Source organism: Carcharhinus amblyrhynchos, chromosome 7, assembly GCF_965287045.1.
Source record: "Carcharhinus amblyrhynchos chromosome 7, sCarAmb.v2.hapA, whole genome shotgun sequence".
Classification (NCBI taxonomy): Eukaryota; Metazoa; Chordata; class Chondrichthyes; order Carcharhiniformes; family Carcharhinidae; genus Carcharhinus; species Carcharhinus amblyrhynchos.
Window position 1 is genome coordinate 118,803,277 of NC_137330.1, and position 19,608 is coordinate 118,822,884.

The 19,608-nt window shown below is 44.5% G+C and overlaps 1 protein-coding gene across 1 annotated transcript in view; it reads right to left on the bottom strand.

The window, feature by feature from the left end:
* Window positions 1–1,207: 1,207 nt before the first annotated feature.
* The window catches only part of sde2 (SDE2 telomere maintenance homolog (S. pombe)), a 43,668-nt gene continuing 25,267 nt past the window's right edge, over window positions 1,208–19,608 (bottom strand). Inside the window, exon 7 of the mRNA XM_080193021.1 lies at window positions 1,208–2,803. Within this exon, the coding sequence (XP_080049147.1) occupies window positions 2,588–2,803 (216 nt within the window). The 3' untranslated portion in view covers window positions 1,208–2,587. The remainder of the gene's footprint in view (window positions 2,804–19,608) is intronic.

A 19,608-nucleotide genomic window follows, 5' to 3' on the forward strand; every position in this document is an offset into this window, starting at 1 on the left:
TTCAAGATGCTTTTGTATTTCTGATACTCAACCATCGCTGTTGCACATAAATGCTCCCCACGGTCTGCGCTGGGCTCTACAGTCAACAGGAAGTCTCCAAAATGACACAGATGAATAGTGTAAATCCAATCAGAGGGAGCTGGCCCTGTGCTCCTCCACAATTGGATCAACCTTTCACACACAATACTACAGTGCAGAAGAGGCCCTTCGGCCCATTGACTCTGCACTGATGCAAGAAAGGCCCTGACCTGTTCACCTAATCCCACTTGTCAGCACTTGGCCCGTAGCCCTGAATGTTATGATGTGCCAAGTGCTCATCCAGATACTTTCTAAAGGATGTGAGGCATCCCACCTCCACCACCCTCCCAGGCAGCGCATTCCAGACCGTCACCACCCTCTGAGTAAAAATATTTTTCCTCAAATCCCCCTCTAAACCTCCCACCCCTCACTTTTTACTTGTGTCCCCTTATAACTGACCCTTCAACTAAGGGGAACAGCTGCTCTCTATTCATACCTCTCAATCTTGAACACCTCAATCAGGTCACCCCTCAGTCTTCTCTGCTCCAGAGAAAACAACCCAAGTCTATCTAACCTCTCTTTATAACTTAAATGTTCCATCCCGGGCAGCATCCTGGTGAATCTCCTCTGCATTCCCTCCAGTGCTATCACATCCTTCCTATAATATGGTGACCTGAACTGCACACAGTGCTCCAGCTGTGGCCTCACCAAAGTTCTATACAACTCCATCATGACCTCTCTGTTTTTGTAATCTTACCCCGATTGATAAAGACAAGTGTGCTATATGTCTTTTTCACCACCCTATTAACCTGCCACACAGACAACACTGGCACTGAAGAACAAATCTCAAGTGGAAGTGAGTGCTGCAGATATTGTCACAGAATCATGGAGTTTAATAGCACAGGAAGGGGCCCTTCAGCCCACCACATCTATGCTGGCCATCAAACACCTTTCTACTCGAATCCCATTTTCCAGGACTTGGACCACACGCAGCCTTGAATGCTATGGTGTGATTGCTAGACCTGAATCAAAATGTGAAGTTTAAATGTTAAGTTTAAAACCACTTCAATACTGGGCGTAATTTAAAGTGGGTTTTGGGGTGGGCAGGGCAGTGCCAGTCACAGCTGACTTCCAGCTGCTTGTGTACATTAACATAGCTCTCGCACAGACGCAGCTTTTTGGGATAAGATACTATAAAGGTGGGAAACTGGCACAGTAGGTCTATGACAGTAGTACCAAGACCCCAGTGTCCCAGGAACTGGTAGCACCAACACTCTTGTGACACTAATATAAAACCCTCTGTGCCTCGGAGCCTGCAGGCTAGTGTTTGCTTAGACACAGCTTGTGAACACCAGCAGTGAGAATGGTCTCTGGAAGCAGAGATAGTTTAATGATCAAAGTGCTGCCTAAGGAGGTGCGAAGTGCCAATCAACACAATCCTTAATCACATCTCAGCCTCTTGTGTAACACAGCTCCCAAACATCCCTCAATCTCTAACATGCAGTAGTTTGAAGTGCAGAGTTAATAATTCTAGGATTCATTTAGCAGAATAATCACACTGTAATAAGGTTAACTTTTTAAACAAGGCAGCTTTATTATGGACTCTTCCTCACTGCTGTAAGTGTTCATAGCCCACTTTATTTAATGTACAAAAGGAGGTGTTGTATTTCCTCAGTCGTCATTGATTCACTGACTCCAGAATTGTCCAGAGGTAAGGAGAGGTCAGCTAGAGCTTTGACCCATCGAGTCTTCAAACCAAACCACCCACCCAAGCAGGATTGCAGTTTGTCTGGTGTGAAAAGCACACTATCATGGAGTCAGTACCCATGAGACCACATCCCCACCATGGAGTCAGTAGTGGCTAGCACCCATGGGACCACAGACACATCACAGAACCTCTACAGTGCAGAAGGCAACCATTCAGCCCATCAAGTCTGCACTGACCACAATCCCACACGGGTCCTATCCCATAACCCTACTAAACCCCACACTAAAAGTCAATTTAGCATGGCCAATCCACCTAACCCACACATCTTTGGACTAACAAGGGAAACTTGAGCACCTGGAGGAAACCAATGCAGACACAGGGAGAATGTGCGAACTCCACAGAGACAGTGATCCAAGCCGGGAATCAAACCCAGGTCCCTGTTGCTGTGAGGCAGCAGTGCTAACCACTGTGCCATCCCACCGTGAAACTGATGAAGCTGGAAAGCTGGGAAAGGAAGAAAAATAAACTTTTTGCTTCTTTCAGCATTTTTATAAAGCATATTAAAAACATGACCCATACTGTGTTAACCCAGAGCTTTTACCTGAATCCAGCTACAAATATGGCCTACAGTCTAGACAGACAGCAACATGAAGATACAGAAATGGTGTCAACAATCCCCTCATAAAAACCCAATCCCCATCCTTAACAGCTGTTCAGGAGATTCTGAATTCCTGAACAAATACTTATCCAACAGGATTCAGGTGTGGAAATAAACCCAATTCTTCTTTTCTTTCACTGTCATTTATTCAGGGATACCTCGGTAAGGAGATATGAAAGCCTTAAAAAAATAATTTGTTGTCTTCATTTCTTCTTCCCTTTAGCTGATTTGGCAAAGAGCGCTGCGTCAATTTGTTCCTTGGACAGTCCCTTCACCGAGAAAAGCCTCGCTGCACGCTCCTGTAAGGTGCCCCCGCACTTTAACCCCAGTGTCATCAGCTCACTCTTGAGTCTGTCCAGTCCTAAACTTTCAAGCCCCTCGGCAGAGTTAAATGCCATCCAATTCTCCGGTGCTGGCTCCTGAGAGAGAGAGAGAGAGAGAGAGGGAGAGAAAAAAATAAAGTACTGATCAGTTAGTTACTCAAATCCAAGATGAGGATCATAGGAAGAGAAATTAATTGCACTTACCTGAAATAATTAAAATGTTAATTCAGTGTATAATACCAGGAATGGAAAACACAGGGAAGTCTTGATTTTATACAGGGATTAATACCATCACCAACACACACTCAGATAAAGGCAAAATACTGAGGATGCTGAAATCAAACAAAAACAGTAAATGCTGGAAAATCTCAGCAGGTCCAACAGCATCTGTGGAGAGGGACTAGCATCAATGTTGAGTCTAGAAGACCCTTCGAAGGGTCATCCAGACTCAAAACACTGGCTCTATTCTCACCCCACAGATACCATCAGACCTGCTGAGATTTTCCAGTATTTTGTGTTTTTGTTCCAGCACAGATACATTTGCTCAGAGCCAGAACCACTAGGAATATAGCAGCTCCCAGGTGACACAGATTTACTTAGGGATTTATCTAACAGGCCCAGGAATGTACCAGTGTTTAATCCTGTGTTTGTGTGGAGTCATTAGGTGCAGGCTGGGTGGATTGGCCATGCTAAATTGCCCCTTAGTTTCCCAAGATGTGTAGGTTAGGGGTATTAGCAGGATAAACATATGGGGTTATGGCCTAGATAAGGTACTGTCGGAGAGTTGTTGCAGAGTCGATGGGCTGAATGGCCACCTTCTGCACAGTAGCATTTTATGAGACCTCAATGGCCACATCATCTGCTACAGTCATAGTGACTGAGGGTTAAATATTGGCCCAGGAAGCTGGAGGAATTCTCCCGTTCATCCTCAAAATAATGCCATGGGATAACTGACACCTTCCTGTGGGGTCCTCTAGAATCTCACCCAAAAGGTGGCACCTCTGACGCTGCAGCACTCTCTCAACCCTACACTGGAATGCCAGCCCAAACTGAAGTGGTGCAAAGACCCACAACCGTGTGACTCCAGAGATGGAAATTAGATCATGCCCCGGGTCAGAAATAGAGGTTTAAAAAAAAAATCACACTGGTGGATCCTGCCCCCAGTCACATCTCAAGGCCCTTGCAGTGATTGCATAGGTTCACAATAGAAAGGATATTATTAAACCAGAAAGAGTGAAGAAAAGATTTACTATGATGCTACCGGGACTTGATGGTTTGAGTTATAAGGAGAGGCTGGGTAGATATTTTGGCCCTGGAGGGAGTGCAGAGGAGGTTTACTAGGCTGATACCGGAGTTGAGGGGGTTGAGCTATGAGGAGAGGCTGAATAAACTAGGCTTGTACTCGTTAGAGTTTAGAAGAATGAGGGGAGATCTCATTGAGACGTATAAGATGATGAATGGGATGGATAGGATAGAGGTGGAAAGACTCTTCCCGCTCAAAAAAGACAGTAGGACTAGGGGGCACAGCCTCAAGATAAAGGGGGGGCGGTTCAGAACGGAGTTGAGGAGGAACTTCTTCACTCAAAGGGTGGTGAATCTCTGGAATTCTCTGCCCGTTGAAGTGGTGGAGGCTGCCTCGCTAAATATATTTAAGACGCGGGTTGATGGGTTTTTGATAAGAGAGGGGATTAAGGGTTATGGGGAGAGGGCGGGAAAGTGGAACTGAGCCACGACAGATCAGCCATGATCTTATTGAATGGCGGGGCAGGCTCGAAGGGCCAGATGGCCTACTCCTGCTCCTATTTCTTATGTTCTTATGTTCTTATATGCTTTTTTCTCTGGAGCATAGGAGGCTTAGGGGTGATCTTATAGATGTCTATAAAATAATGAGGGGCATAGATCAGCTAGATAGTGAATATCTTTTCCCAAAGGTAGGGGAGTCTAAAACTAGAGGGCATGGGTTTAAGTTGAGAAGGGAGAAATACAGAAGGGTCCAGAGGGGCAATTCTTTCACACAGAGGGCTGTGTGTGTCTGGAATGAGCTGCCAGAGGTAGTAGTAGAGGCAGGTGCAATTTTGTCTTTTAAAAAGCATTTAGACAGTCATATGGATAAGATGGGTTAGGTGCATTGACCTGAACAGCTGCCGGATTATGCGACTTGGGGCATTTCACTGTAACTTCATTGCCATGTTAATGTGAGCCTTCCTTGTGACTAATAAATAAACTTTTTAAAAACTTTAATGGGTATAGAGGGATATGTGCCAAACCCAGGCAATATTGGGAGTAGCTTAGTGGTAAAAGAAAAAAGGCGGCATGTACATGTTGGGCCGAAGGGCCTGTTTCCCTGCTGTAAACCTTTATGGACTCTATGATCAGTAATTGAGGAGAGCAGTTGCCTCATATTCACAGAACCATATACAGTACCAGCAGGGAGTCAACAGGACTTGACAAGGGGGAGAAAGTGGGTTAAAATATATGACTCAGTTACTGACTAGCTGGCAATGGGGTCTGATTCCTAACTCCCTTTTGAGGCAGTATCTGCAAGTGCTCTTTTGCTGAATTCTACATATCATAAGCCAGGTCAGAGTTTCCCACTAACCTTGAAGTGTGCACCACCATCTAGTGGAGAGTCTGAGAATAAATTCTGCAAGTCTCCCCCAATAATCAGTGTAAAATTAGGGCCGCCTGTTGTAGGCTGTGGGGCTCGACTGATTCAACCAATTTTAGACTTTCAGATGGAAGTAAATTATTGCATCATCTGCCCACAAGATAGAACCATCTACATTTACTCCATTCTTTATCACTGCTACTATTAGCTTATATTTGTACAATTTCAAAATGTCAGCATGCATGTTTAAAAGCAGTATTAGCAAGCAAGATAAACATATGGATGATATTGGAATAGTTAAGGTTAGACGGGTTTTAAATTGGTTTCACAGGTCAGCACAACATTGAGGGCCGAAGGGCCTGTACTGCACAGTAATGTTCTGAGTCTCACAACACCAGGTTAAAGTCCAACAGCATTATTTGGTATCACGAGCTTCTGGAGTGCTGAGTAACTCACCTGATGTAGAAACAACGCTCCAAAAGCTCACAATTCCAAATAAATCTGTTGGATTTTAACCTGGTGTTGTGAGACTTCTCACTGTGCCCTCCCCAGTCCAATGCCAGCATCTCTACACCATTAATCATTCTCCCCAGTGCTGCCAGTGTCTGTTATCCACCCAAGTTTTCTTGGCACATTAGGTAATGGAAAAGCTAGTTGCTGTTACATTCCAACACAAAGTGTACAAATCTAACCACTTGCCCAATTTTCCAAGTGAAGATCTATTTAAAAAAAAGAGAAACATCTTGTATAAGCCTCAATAGTGAGCACTTCTTCCCCCTAGCAACACAGGGACATAATCACAGACAAACTAATGTTTTCTGGCTTTCTTGGCTCTGCATTACAACTGGCCCGTGGAGGAAACCTGCTAAATGACCATCTTCCTTTTTTGAAAGTTTCTGAACATCTTGAACTGTCTACACTGGAACTCAGAAGATTTCCTAAGCACTTGCAAATGGCTCCATTACTTTACCCTATTAGCAAAGCCGCCTTTCTCTGTGAGAACACTATGCCTTTTGGGGAGTCAGTCTACCTGATGAGTGAACATTTTGGTAGAATTTTAATTGTGATGTTACGCTGTATTGAAATAGGTTCAGCACTGTGGAAGTCAGAGGAATTTGTAGTTGGTGTGGGGCGGGGGTGAGGCTGAAAGGCCTGCTGGACTTAAAGGCCATGCCTTGAGATGACGCAATTAACAAACTTGTAATTTTTCACAAGCAAAGGTAATGAAGATTGTCAGAATAAAGGAGCTAAGGTAAAGGGCAGATCAAACTGAACAGGGAAGCAGATTAAAGGGGCTGAATAACCTTCTGAGGTCATAGAATCCCTACAGTGCAAAAGAAGGCCATTCAGCCCATCAAATCTGCACTGACTCTAACCCACCCAATATATATATTTTGGGGCATTATGGGGCAATTCAGCCTGGCCAATCCATGTAATCTGCACATCTTTGGACTCAGAAAGGAAACTGGAGCAACCAGAGAAAACTGGAGCATCTGGAGGAAACCCATACGGACATGGGAGAACGTGCAAATTCCACACGGAGTGACCCGAGGCTGAAATTGAGCCTGGATCCCTGGCACTGAGAGGCAGCAGATCTAACCACTCTGCCATCATGCCACCCTCTTGTTCCTAATGGAGCTAAAGAATATTTTAAAAATCACGATGCCATTAAAATGTACACTTACAAGACTGCTGTTAGGTCAGTGTATGGAATATAGTGCTCCACACCACAGGAAGGATACTGAGGCTTCAGTACAACAGACAGTCATCAGGATTCTGTCTGTGGTGAGGAAATACAGAAATAAAATAAATTTGATTTGATTTATTATTGTCATGTATTGGTATACAATGAAGAGTGTTGTTTCTGGTGCACTATACAGACACTATACAGAGCATACCGTTCATAGAGAAGGAAAGGAGTGCAGATTGTAGTGTCACAGTCATAGCTAGGGAGTAATGCCAAATCTGTAAGAAGTTGAATTAAAGCATTGTTACAGTTTAAAAGAGTTAGAGTTTTATAAGCATAGAACAAGAGTAAAAGATAGAATTTGAGGGTATGCTGGGTTCAGATTGGAAGAGCCACTTTTCCCACCAGATTACTGCGTGCTACAATAGTAGTGTTTAAAATGACCCAGTAAGAAGTCTCAACACCAGGTTTAAGTCCAACAGGTTTATTTGGTAGCATGAGCTTTTCGGAGCATTGCCCCTTCATCAGGTGAGTGAAGGGGATGAAAGAACAGCGCTCTGAAAGCTTGTGATTCCTCACCCCGAGTGTCACTCATCCTATATCAACATCAGTAGGTTGGGGTGCAGTTGGACAGAATGCTTCCTTGAAACTTTTGCAATTTAAAAGTAAACTTTTTTTTAAGAAAAGCCCCCCTCCTGCGAAAGACGAAGACAAATCATTTTCAGATATCTGACTGATGAATACACTAGTCAGCACAGCATACACTGCACTGTTTCCACTTCTGAGGCACACACTATCTAAACACAATCTGAGACCATGGCCTTACAGACTGTGAGGGCGTCTTCAATGGGGTTTAATGAGGCAGCAGACAGGATATAAAGGTTCAGGGAGAATATGAAATCAATACACAGAAACTAAAAATAAACAAATTCACACACCAAAACCAAGAATTACTGGTTTGTAAAGCGTAACACCTCACTAACTAATACAACTGTGAAAAGATAACCACTAAAAGATATCAGTAACAACTCCCAATAGAACATCTGACAAGGATGGCTATCAGTAGTTTCCTTTCATATTAACTTTGTCCTTATTCACTTCCTGAAGCATCACTGATCCAAGCAAATGCAGATAAATATCAAAAGGACTGAAGTACTACCAAGTATAGTAGTCGGGTGGCACACTGGTTAGCATTGTTGTCCCACAGTGCCAGGGACTAGGGTTTGATTTCGGGCTTGGGTCACTGTGCAGAGTCTGTACGTTCTTCTTGTGTCTGCACGGGTTTCCTCCAGGTGCTCCGGTTTCCTCCCACAGTCCAAAAGACACGCTGCTTAGGTGCACTGGCCATGCTAAATTCTCCCTCAGTGTACCCAAACAGGCACCGGACTGTGGCAACTAGGGGATTTTCCTCAGTAATCTCATTGCAGTGTTAATGGAAGCCTATTTGTGACACTTATTGAATGGCGGGGCAGGCTCGAAGGGCTAGATGGCCTACTCCTGCTCCTATTTCTTATGTTCTTATGTTCTAATAAGCTAAACAGGTATCTGTGTGCCAGTTCTCTTCAGGAGAAATTTGGCTAATCTCAATTCCCCTATAAACCCATTTAATTTCTCCTCCGATATTCATCCAGTTCCTTTTCAAAGATTGTCATGGAGCCAAAATCCAGGAATGATTATAGATCATAGAACCCTACCGTGCAGAAAGAGGCCCTTCGGCCCATCGAGTCTGCACCAAACACAATCCCACCCAGGCCCTACCCCCCAGATCCCTACACATTATACCCACTAATCCCTCTAACCTACACATTGCTGGACACTAAGGGGCAATTTCTTAACATGGCCAATCAACCTAACCTGCACATCTTTGAACTGTGGGAGGAAACCGGAGTACCCGGAGGAAACCCACGCAGACATGAGGAGAATCCGAGCCAGGAATCGAACCCAGGACCCTGGAGCTGTGAGGCAGTAGTGCTAACCACTATGCTGCCCCAAAGGGCCCAAAGGAATGCCCTTCCTTCCAGCACCTTGGGGAAAACCTCTTACCATGTGGATACAGTGGTTCAAGGCAGTGGTTCACCATCACCTTCACACCACCTGGAGATTGCTAATGAATGCCAGCTTTGCCATGATGCCCACGCCATCGAGGTTGAGCTTCCAAAAGCTCTTTGAACTGAGAGATGTCTCAGTGTTGTCCATGGTGTGTGGATGGGACAGAATTTAAGCACCAGCAGTTCTGACAACTGCAAGCCGCAGTACAGAGTTTAACAGAAGTACAATTCTTGTAAAGCTTTGCTATAACAAAAGAGGACTTGACCATTCAGCTTCTTGAACCTCTTCTGCCACTGTATTCGATTATTGCTGATTCAGATCTTAATCCCAGTTAACCATCTTGATTTTCATACACCTCAAGGCCCTTCACTGGTTAGCACTGCTGCCTCACAGTGCCAGGCTCCCAGGTTCAATTCCTGGTTTGGGTCACTGTCTGTGTGGACTTTGCACGTTCTCCCTGTGTCTGCTTGGGTTTCCTCTATTTTGTCTTATATCGGCCATGCTAAATTCTCCCTCAGTGTATCTGAGCAGGCGCCAGAGTGTGGCGACTTGGGGATTTTCACAGTAACTTCATTGCCATGTTAATGTATAAACTTTAAAACTATCCAACTCATTTGTTGGAAAGGATTTCCGTAGAAAACTTCCCGTCCATGCTGCATGAGCCTCCCAGGACACTTGTTTGCACACGTCGGTTTTCACTTTGCATCCCAAAGTCAAGTCAGAGCAGTTAGCATCAAAATGCCAGACCAATTGCTGATGTCTCTCAGCCTCTCATCAAACACAAGTGTACTCTGTGGATGTGTATTCCAGGAGCTCCCAAGTTAGACAGGGATAATTCCCAGCAGCAAGAATGTGGATTGCAGACTTTCACAGGCTAGTGATTATCCTTTTTGATTGCAGGATTTGTGAGTAGTTCTTTGTAATGCAAATGAAAAGTCAAGAATTTATAATCGCGTCGCTGCTATTTAGTGTGTGTGTGTGTGTGTGTGTGTGTGTGTGTGTGTGTGTGTGTGTGTAGCCAAGTAAAATGCTGCTTAGATTCCAATCCCATTTGTCAGACAAGTTAGGAAAATACTTGTTTCTGGCAAAAGCTTGTGTACAGATGTTTTATATAGCACAGACCTGGCAAGGCATTGCTATCTCCCAGTCAAAAAATACAGAAACATCGGTGCTGAGATTGAACTGATGGATACAGATGAAAATTATCTTTCAAAATTAAAAGCAAGAGGAAGGACATGTTATTAGCTCCCCGACAGCTCAGCCACAGGCAGCACTGTGACACAGTGGTTAGCACTGCTGCCTCACAGCACCAAGGATCTGCGTTCAAATCCCACCTCGAATAACTGACTGTGCAGAGTCTGCATGGGTTTCCTCCGGGTGCTCCGGTTTCCTCCCACAGTCCAAAAGACACGTTGATTAGTTACAATGGCAATGCTAAATTCTCCTTCAGTGTACCCGACAGGTGCTGGAGTGTGGTGACTAGAGGATTTTCACAGTAACTTCACTGCTGTGTTAATGTAAGCTTTCTTGTGACTAATAAACTTTAGTATCAGAGTCAGAAAGACTTCAGGTATATTCTGCATCCTCTCCTTTCCTTCTCCCCTCAGTACTCTATGAATGATATGTTTTTGTTTGATTTGTCACATATTAGGATAGTGAAAAGTTGCGTGCTATACAGACAAAGCATACTATTCAGAGAAGGAAAGGAGTGAGTTCAGAATGTAGTGCCATAGTGTACAGTCATAGCTAAGATGTAGAGAAAGATTAACTTAATGCGAGGTAGGTCCATTCAAAAGTCTGATGGCAGCAGGGAAGAAGCTGTTCTTGAGTCACTTGGTACGTGACCTCAGACTTTTGTATCTGTGTAGCGCACAAGAAGCAATACTTTACATTGTATAGAAACAAAGAAGATAGGAGCAGGAGGAGACCATCTGGCCCTTCAGCCTACTCTGTCATTCATCACGATCATGGCTGATCATCCAACTCAATAGCCTAATCCTGCTTTTTCCCCATAACCTCTGATCCCATTCACCCCAAGTGCTATATCCAGCCGCCTCTTGAATACGTTCAATGTTTTGGCATCAACTAAATTCCTGTGGTAATGAATTCCACAGACTCATCACTCTTTGGGTGAAGAAATATCTCCTCATCTCTGTCCTAAACGATCTACCCCAAATCCTCAGACTGTGACCCCTGGTTCTGGACTCCCCCACCATCAGGAACCTCCCTGCATCTACCCTGTCTAGTCCTGTTAGAATTTTATGAGTCTCTATGAGATTCCCTCTTCATCATTCATCTGAACTCTGGCAAAAACAATACTAATATAGTCAATCTCTCCTCATACATCAGACCCGCCATCTCCAGAATCAGCCTGGTAAACCTTCACTGCACTCCTCAGAAAAGGAGACTAAAACAGCACACTATACTCTAGGTGTGGTCTCACCAAGGCCCCGTATAATTGCAACAACAGTAAGTCGTCTCAACACCAGGTTAAAGTCCAACAAGTTTATCTGATAGTAATAAACTTTTTCAAAATAAACTTGTTGGACTTTAACCTGGTGTTGTTAGACTTCTTACTGTGTTTACCCCAGTCCAACGCCGGCATCTCCACATCATAACTGCAACAACACATCCTTGCACCTGTACTGGAAGCCCCTCACAATGAAGGCCAACATGCCATTCGTCTTCTTTACCGCCTGCTGCACCTGCATGCTTACCTTCAGGGATTGGTGCACAGGGACACCCAGGTCCCACCGCACACTGCCACCTCTCAAGTTACAGCATTCAGGTGTACCAATACACATGATAGTAATAAATCAAATCAATGTCCCAAAGTGCTTTACAGACACTGAATTTCTTTTCAAAGCACAGATGTAATGTTGGAAATCTGCCATCCTTACTTGGTCTGGCCTGCATGTGACTCCAAATCCACAGCAATGTGGATGATTCCTACTCAATGCTTAAAGTAACAGACAGGGTAGATGCAGTTAAGATGTCTCCCTTGGCTGGGGAGTCTAGAACCAGGGGCATAATTTCAAAATAAGGGGAAAGCCACATAGGACCAAGGTTTCTTTACACAGAGGATGTGAATCTTTGGAAATTTGGAAGTTCAGTCATTGAGTATGTTTAAAGTAGGGACTGATGGATTTCTGATTAGCAATCAGGTAAAGGATTATGTGAATAGTGGGTGAAAAAAATTTAAGTGCTATGATTGCATTGAATGGTGGAAGAAGCTCGACAGGCTGAATGGCCTATTGCTCTCCAAAATGATCTATCAAGCCAAGGGCAATTAGGGACGGGTAACACTAGAGTCAGCGAAATACAGCACAGAAACAAGCCCTTTGGCCTAACTCATCATTGCCAGGTTTCCTGAACTGAACTAGTCCCATCTGCATTTGGCCCATACCCCTTTCCTATCCATGTACCTGTCCAAACGTCTTTTAACTGTTGTAATTATACCTTATTCCATTCACCACCCTCTGTATGAAAAAGTTGTCCCTCAGGTCTCTTTTAAATCTTTCCCCTCTCACCATAAATCTATGCCCTCTAGTTTTGGACTCCCCTGTCCTTGGCTATTACCTATGCTCCTCATGATTTTATAAACCTCTATAAGGTCACCACTCATCCTCCTATGCCCCAGGGAGAAAAGTCCCAGTCTATCCAGCCTCTCCTTATAATACAAACCTTCCAGTCCCAGTAACATCCTTCCAATCTTTTCTGCACCTTTTCTGACTTTGCCAGTGACACCCACATCCCATGAAGAAATAAAGATACAATTCCACAGGTACCTTCCCAAATAATCATTACAACAGCAAGTGTCAATAATAATTTGCATTTGTATAACACCTTTAACATAGTAAAATGCCCCAAAGTGCTTCAGAGAAGTGACTACCCAGTAAAATTTGAGTCATAGAGTTATCGAGGTTTACAGCATGGAAACAGGCCCTTCGGTCCAACTTGTCCATGCCGTCCTGTTTTTTTAAAACTCCTAAACTAGTCCCAATTGCCGGCACCTGGTTCATATCCCTCTATACCCATCTTACCCATGTAACTGTCTAAATGCTTTTTAAAAGACAAAATTGTACCTGCCTCTACTACTACCTCTGTCAGTTTGTTCCAGACACTTACCACCCTCTGAAAAAATTGCCCCCTGGACACTTTTGTATCTCTTCCCTCTCACCTTAAACCTATGCCCTCCAGTTTTATACTCCCCTACCTTTGGGAAAAGGTATGATTATCTAGCTGATCTGTGCCCCTCATTATTTTATAGACTTCCATAAGGTTACCCCTCAGCCTCCTATGCTCCAGAGAAAAAAAGTCCCAGTCTATCTAGCCTCTCTTTATAACTCAAAACATCAAGTCCTGGTAGCATCCTAATAAATCTATTCTGCACTCTTTCTAGTTTCATAATATCCTTTCCATTAATAGGGTGGCCAGAACTGTACAGAGTATTCCAGGTGTGGCCTTACCAATGTCTTGTACAACTTCACCAAGACGTCCCAACTCCTGTATTCAATGTTCTGTAAAAAGTCTGACAACACCAGGTTTTAGTCCAACCGATTTAAAACCTGTTGTCAGACTTTTTACTGTGTTTACGCCAGTCCAACGCCGGCATACCCACTTCAACGTTCTGGCCAGAGCAACATCAGAAAATATAGGGCAGGTGATCAGAGGCTTGGTCAAAGAGGTAGGTTTTAAGATGTGTTTGAAAAGGAGGAGGTTTAGAAGAAATTTCAGAGCCATAGAATCACTACAGTGAGAAGGCAGTGATTTGGCCCATCGAGCCTACATCAACACAATCCCACCCAGGCCCTGTCCCTACATACTTAGCCTGCTAGTCTCCTGACATTAAGGGACAATTTAGCACGGCCAATCAACCTAACCCGTGCATCTTTGGAGTGTGGGAGGGAACCGGAGCACCCAACAGAAACTCAAGCAAACACAAGGAGAATGTGCAGACTCAAGACAGACAGTTACCTGAGGCGGGGATTGAACCTGGGTCCCTGGCACTGTCAGGCAGCATGCTAACCACTGTGACACTCCTATCAGTCCAGACAACTGAAGCCATAGCTGCTAACAGTGGAGCGATTAATATGGGGAATAAAGACGAATTTAGAGAAATGCAGAAATTTAAAGTGCTGGAGGAAGTTACAGAGATACGGTGATAGTGATAAGATAGAGAGATAAATGTGAGGGCATAGAGGTATTTGAAAATAAAGATCAGCATTTCAAAATCAAAATGTTATCAGACTGACAGTCAAAGTATATCAGCTGCCAGAAAGATAGACAGCACACCTGAGCCATCCACACTGCTAGCAACTGAGCTGGTTGATTTCTTGCCCTGTTTTAGGCTTGCCTAAGCTTTTAGTTTCAATTTTTTAGGTGCCCAGGTCACCAACAGCTTGTCCTGATCTCCCCATGCCAACAGTGTAGTTAAGAAAACCCATCAATGCCTCTACTTTCTCAGAAGACTAAGGAAATTTGGCATGTCAGCTACAACTCTCACCAACTTTACAGATGCACTATAGAGAGCGTTCTTTCTGGTTGTATTACAGCTTGGTATGGCTCCTGCTCTGCCCAAGACTGCAAGAAACTACAAAAGGTCGTGAATGAATCCCAGTCCATCATTCAAACCAGCCTCCCATCCACTGACTCTGTCTACATTTCCCGCTGCCTCGGAAAAGCAGCCAACATAATTAAGGACCCCCCACACCCTGAACATTCTCTCTTCCACCTTCTTCCTTTGGGAAAAAGATACAAAAGTCTGAGGTCACGTACCAACCGACTCAAGAACAGCTTCTTCCCTGCTGCTGCCAGACTTCTGAATGGACTTATCTTGCATTAAGTTGATCATTCTCTACATCCTATCTATGACTATAACACTACATTCTACACTTTCTCCTTTTCTTCTCTGTGAATGATATGCTTTGTCCATATAGCACAAGAAACAATACTTTTCGCTGTATACTAATACATGTGACAATTTTTCTAGTACTAAGTCACGAGTTTCGGCGGTTTTTTTTTTAAACTAGTTAGAAACCGGAAGTCGTCACTAAGACGCTTACCGGTAGTTGTAGTTTTTTTTTCCTCGTGCCCCTAACCCTATAAATTAGTGCAGAGAGGATACCCGATTCTCTACACTGGTAGAGAATCCCACCCTTCCACCTCCTCTAACCTAATTACAAGTGTGTGGGAAGTTTTTTTTTATATTTTTATTTTTCTGCTGGTAATTGATTCAGGGATGGCAGTTCAGGCTGTAAGCTGCATCTCCTGTGGGATGTATGTGGTGAGAGACTCCAGCAGTGTTTCAGGTGATTTTACTTGTAGGAAGTGTGATAGATTGCAGTTTCTGGAGGAGCGTGTAAAGGAGCTGGAGGTGGAATTAGAGGAGCTCCGCATAATTCGGGAAGTGGAGGAGGACATAGATAGGAGTTATAAGGAGATAGTCACTCCTAGAAATAAGTCTTGGGTCACTGCCAGGAAGAGGGGAAAGAAGCAGTTGGGGGGACAATCCCCTGGGGCTGTTCCCCTCCAAAATAGGTTTTCAGTCCTGGAGGCTACAGTTGAGGAGGAATCAACTGGGGATAGCCAAAGGGAGCAGGTCTCTGGGGGTGAGCCTATTGGGAAACCTCAGGTGGTTAGGGGTAAGAGATTGGGCCTCGTGATTGGGGACTCCACAGTTATGGGGACGGATAGGAGAGTCGGAGGTAAGGGTAGGGAATCAGGGCTGGTGTGTTGCCTACCAGGGGCTGGGGTCCGGGATGTATCGGACAGGGTATTCAGGACTCTTAGGGGAGAGGGAGATCAACCCCAAGTTATAGTTCATGTGGGGACACATGACATAGGGAGATTAAGGGAAGGGGACATTAAGCAAAGATTTATGGAGTTGGGGTGGAAACTAAAGGCCAAGTCTGGAAGAGTAGTTATATCCGGACTCTTGCCTGTGCCACGGGATAGTTTAGAGAGGAATAGAGTGAGGGAAAGTTTGAACTCGTGGCTGAGGGGATGGTGCAGGAGGGAGGGGTTCAGGTACTTGAGCAATTGGGGCTCATTCTGGGGAAGGTGGGACCTCTATAAGAGTGATGGTCTACACCTGAACCAGAGGGGAATCAATATCCTGGGGGGTAAATTTGCAAAGGCTATGCAGGGAGATTTAAACTGATTCGGAGGGGGGGTGGGATCGTGAGTAGAGGGGGTGAAAGTGAGGGGGGCATAGTTGGGGAATGCAAGGCACGGCATAGTGGGGGTGGGGCAGAGCAGGGTTTGAAATGCGTGTACTTTAATGCGAGGAGTATTCGCAATAAAGTGGATGAACTTGCAGCGTGGATCAGTACCTGGGACTTTGATGTTGTGGCCATTTCAGAGACATGGATAGAGCAGGGTCAGGAATGGTTGTTGCAGGTTCCGGGGTACAAATGCTTTAGTCGGAGTAGAGAAGAAGGTAGAGGGGGGGTGGGGTAGCATTGCTAGTCAAGGACTGTATCACAGTGTCGGAGAGGAAGTTTGATGAGGACTTGTCAGTTGAGGTAGTATGGGCGGAGATTAGAAATAGGAGAGGGGAGGTCACCCTGTTGGGAGTCTTTTATAGACCTCCTAAAAGTTCTAGAGAGGTTGAGGAAAGGATTGCGGAGACAATCCTGGTTAGGAGTGAAAGTAATAGGGTAATTGTTATGGGGGACTTTAACTTTACGAATATTGATTGGAATTGCTATAGTTCTAGCTCGTTAGAGGGGTCAGTGTTTGTACAAAGCGTGCAGGAAGGTTTTTTGACTCAGTATGTAGATAGGCCAACTAGAGGTGAGGCTATATTGGATTTGGTGCTGGGAAATGAGCCAGACCAGGTGCTAGACTTGGAAGTTGGTGTGCATTTTGGTGATAGTGACCATAATTCGGTAACGTTCACCTTAGTGATGGGAAGGGATAGGCATGAACCTCGGGTCAGTAGTTTTAGCTGGGGTAAGGGTAATTATGAGGCTATTAGGAGTGAATTAGGAAGCATAGATTGGACTAGGAGATTACAGGGACTGGGAACGTCCGAAATGTGGAGTTTTTTCAAGGAGCAGCTACTGCGAGTCCTTGATAGGTATGTCCCTGTCAGGCATGGAGGAATTGGTAGATCTAGGGAACCGTGGTGCACTAAAAGAGTTGAGTCGATGGTTAAAAAGAAAAAGGAGGCTTATGTTCAGATGAGATTTGAGGGCTCAGGTAGTGCACTAGAAAGCTTTAGATTGGCTAGGAGGGAGTTGAAGAGGGAGTTAAGAAGGGCTAAAAGAGGACATGAGAAGATCTTGGCTGATAGGATTAAGGAGAATCCTAAGGCATTCTATAGGTATGTCAGGAACAGAAGGTTGGTCAGGGCAAGATTAGGGCCAGTTACAGACAGCAGAGGGAAGTTGTGTGTGGAACCGGAGGAGATTGGAGAAGCATTGAACCAATATTTCTCTTCGGTGTTCACGCAGGGAGACATGAATATAGCTGAGGAGGACACTGGGTTGCAGGGGTGTAAAATAGACAGTATTACGGTTGATAAGGGGGATGTGCGGGATATTCTTGAGGGGCTGAAAATAGATAAGTCCCCTGGTCCGGATGGGATCTACCCTAGGATTCTCTGGGAGGCTAGAGAGGTGATTGCAGAGCCTCTGGCTCTGATCTTCAGGTCGTCATTGGTCTCTGGTGTAGTCCCGGAGGATTGGAGGATAGCGAATGTTGTCCCATTGTTTAAGAAGGGGAACAGAGACTTTGCCGGGAATTATAGACCGGTGAGTCTTACTTCTGTTGTGGGCAAGGTTTTAAAAAAAATTATTAGGGATAGGATTTATAGTTATTTGGAGTGTAATGAATTGATTAGAAATAGTCAGCATGGTTTTGTAGCGGGTAGGTCGTGCCTTACTAACCTTATTGAGTTTTTTGAGAAGGTGACCAAAGAGGTGGATGGGGGCAAGGCAGTTGACGTGGTATATATGGATTTTAGTAAGGCGTTCGATAAGGTTCACCATGGTAGGCTTCTGCAGAAAATGCAGATGTATGGGATTGTGGGTAATCTAAGAAGTTGGATCAGGAATTGGCTATCAGATAGGAGACAGAGGGTGGTGGTTGATGGTAAATATTCATCATGGAGTTCGGTTACGAGTGGTGTGCCTCAGGGATCTGTTTTGGGGCCACTGTTGTTTGTAATCTTTATTAATGATCTGGATGAGGGTATAGTTGGGTGGATTAGTAAATTTGCTGATGACACCAAAGTCAGAGGTGTGGTAGATTGTGAGGAAGGGTGTCATAGTCTGCAGGGAGACTTAGATAGGTTGCAGAGCTGGGCCGAGAGGTGGCGGATGGAATTTAATGCGGAGAATGTGAGGTAATTCACTTTGGTAGGGGCAACAGATGTGTCGAGTATAGGGCTAACGGGAGGACTTTGAATAGTGTGGAGGAACAGAGGGATCTAGGTGTATGTGTACATAGATCCCTGAAAGTTGGGAATCAAGTAGATAAGGTTGTTAAGAAGGCGTACGGTGTCTTGGCGTTTATTGGTAGGGGGATTGAATTTAGGAGTCACAGCGTCATGTTGCAACTGTACACTACTCTGGTGCGGCCGCACTTGGAGTACTGTGTGCAGTTCTGGTCCCCACATTACAAGAAGGATGTGGAGGCTTTGGAGAGGGTGCAGAGGAGGTTTACTAGGATGTTGCCTGGTATGGTGGGGAGGTCCTATGAGGAGAGACTGAGGGATTTAGGGTTGTTTTCGTTGGAAAGAAGGCGGCTAAGAGGGGATCTTATTGAAACATATAAGATGATTAGAGGTTTAGATAGGGTGGATAGTGATAGCCTTTTTCCTCGGATGGAGAAAGCTAGCACGAGGGGGCATGGCTTTAAATTAAGGGGAGGTAGCTACAGGACGGATGTCAGGGGTAGGTTCTTTACCCAGCGGGTGGTGAGGGATTGGAATGCCCTGCCTGCTGCAGTTGTAAATGAGTCTAGTTTGGGGGCGTTTAAGAGATCTCTGGATAGGTTTATGGACGAAAAGGGATTGGTATAGGCTAGTGGGTCATTGTTTTTGTAACTGGTCGGTGCAACATCGTGGGCCGAAGGGCCTGTTCTGCGCTGTAATGTTCTATGTTCTATGTTCTAATAATAAATCAAATCAAATCAGTGGTTCTGAGGCCAGAATCAGAATGCTGCCCCAGGTGAGATGAATTAATTCAGAAAAACTGGCTTTGAGATCAATCTGGGATCTACTTGGCCATGTGTTCATTGTTGGCTGAACTCAGAGCCACTAGCAGTGTTAAATTTATCTTTATTACCCCCTGTATCAACAGCATTGTTGACCATTTCTGCTCGACTGACAAAAAAGGATATTCCCTTTATGACAATGTATATTTGAACAGTAGGTAGCCAGTCTAAAGCAGTAATTTTAATTGTAGTACACTGATTTGCTACTTCCTAATACACCACCAGTCATCTATTGCCCTACTTTTAATTATTTTAATGAAGCATTAAGAGTCTGACAGCATTAGCACCATGTTCAACTGAGAAACGGGCTGAATACGTGGCTGTATATTCCAC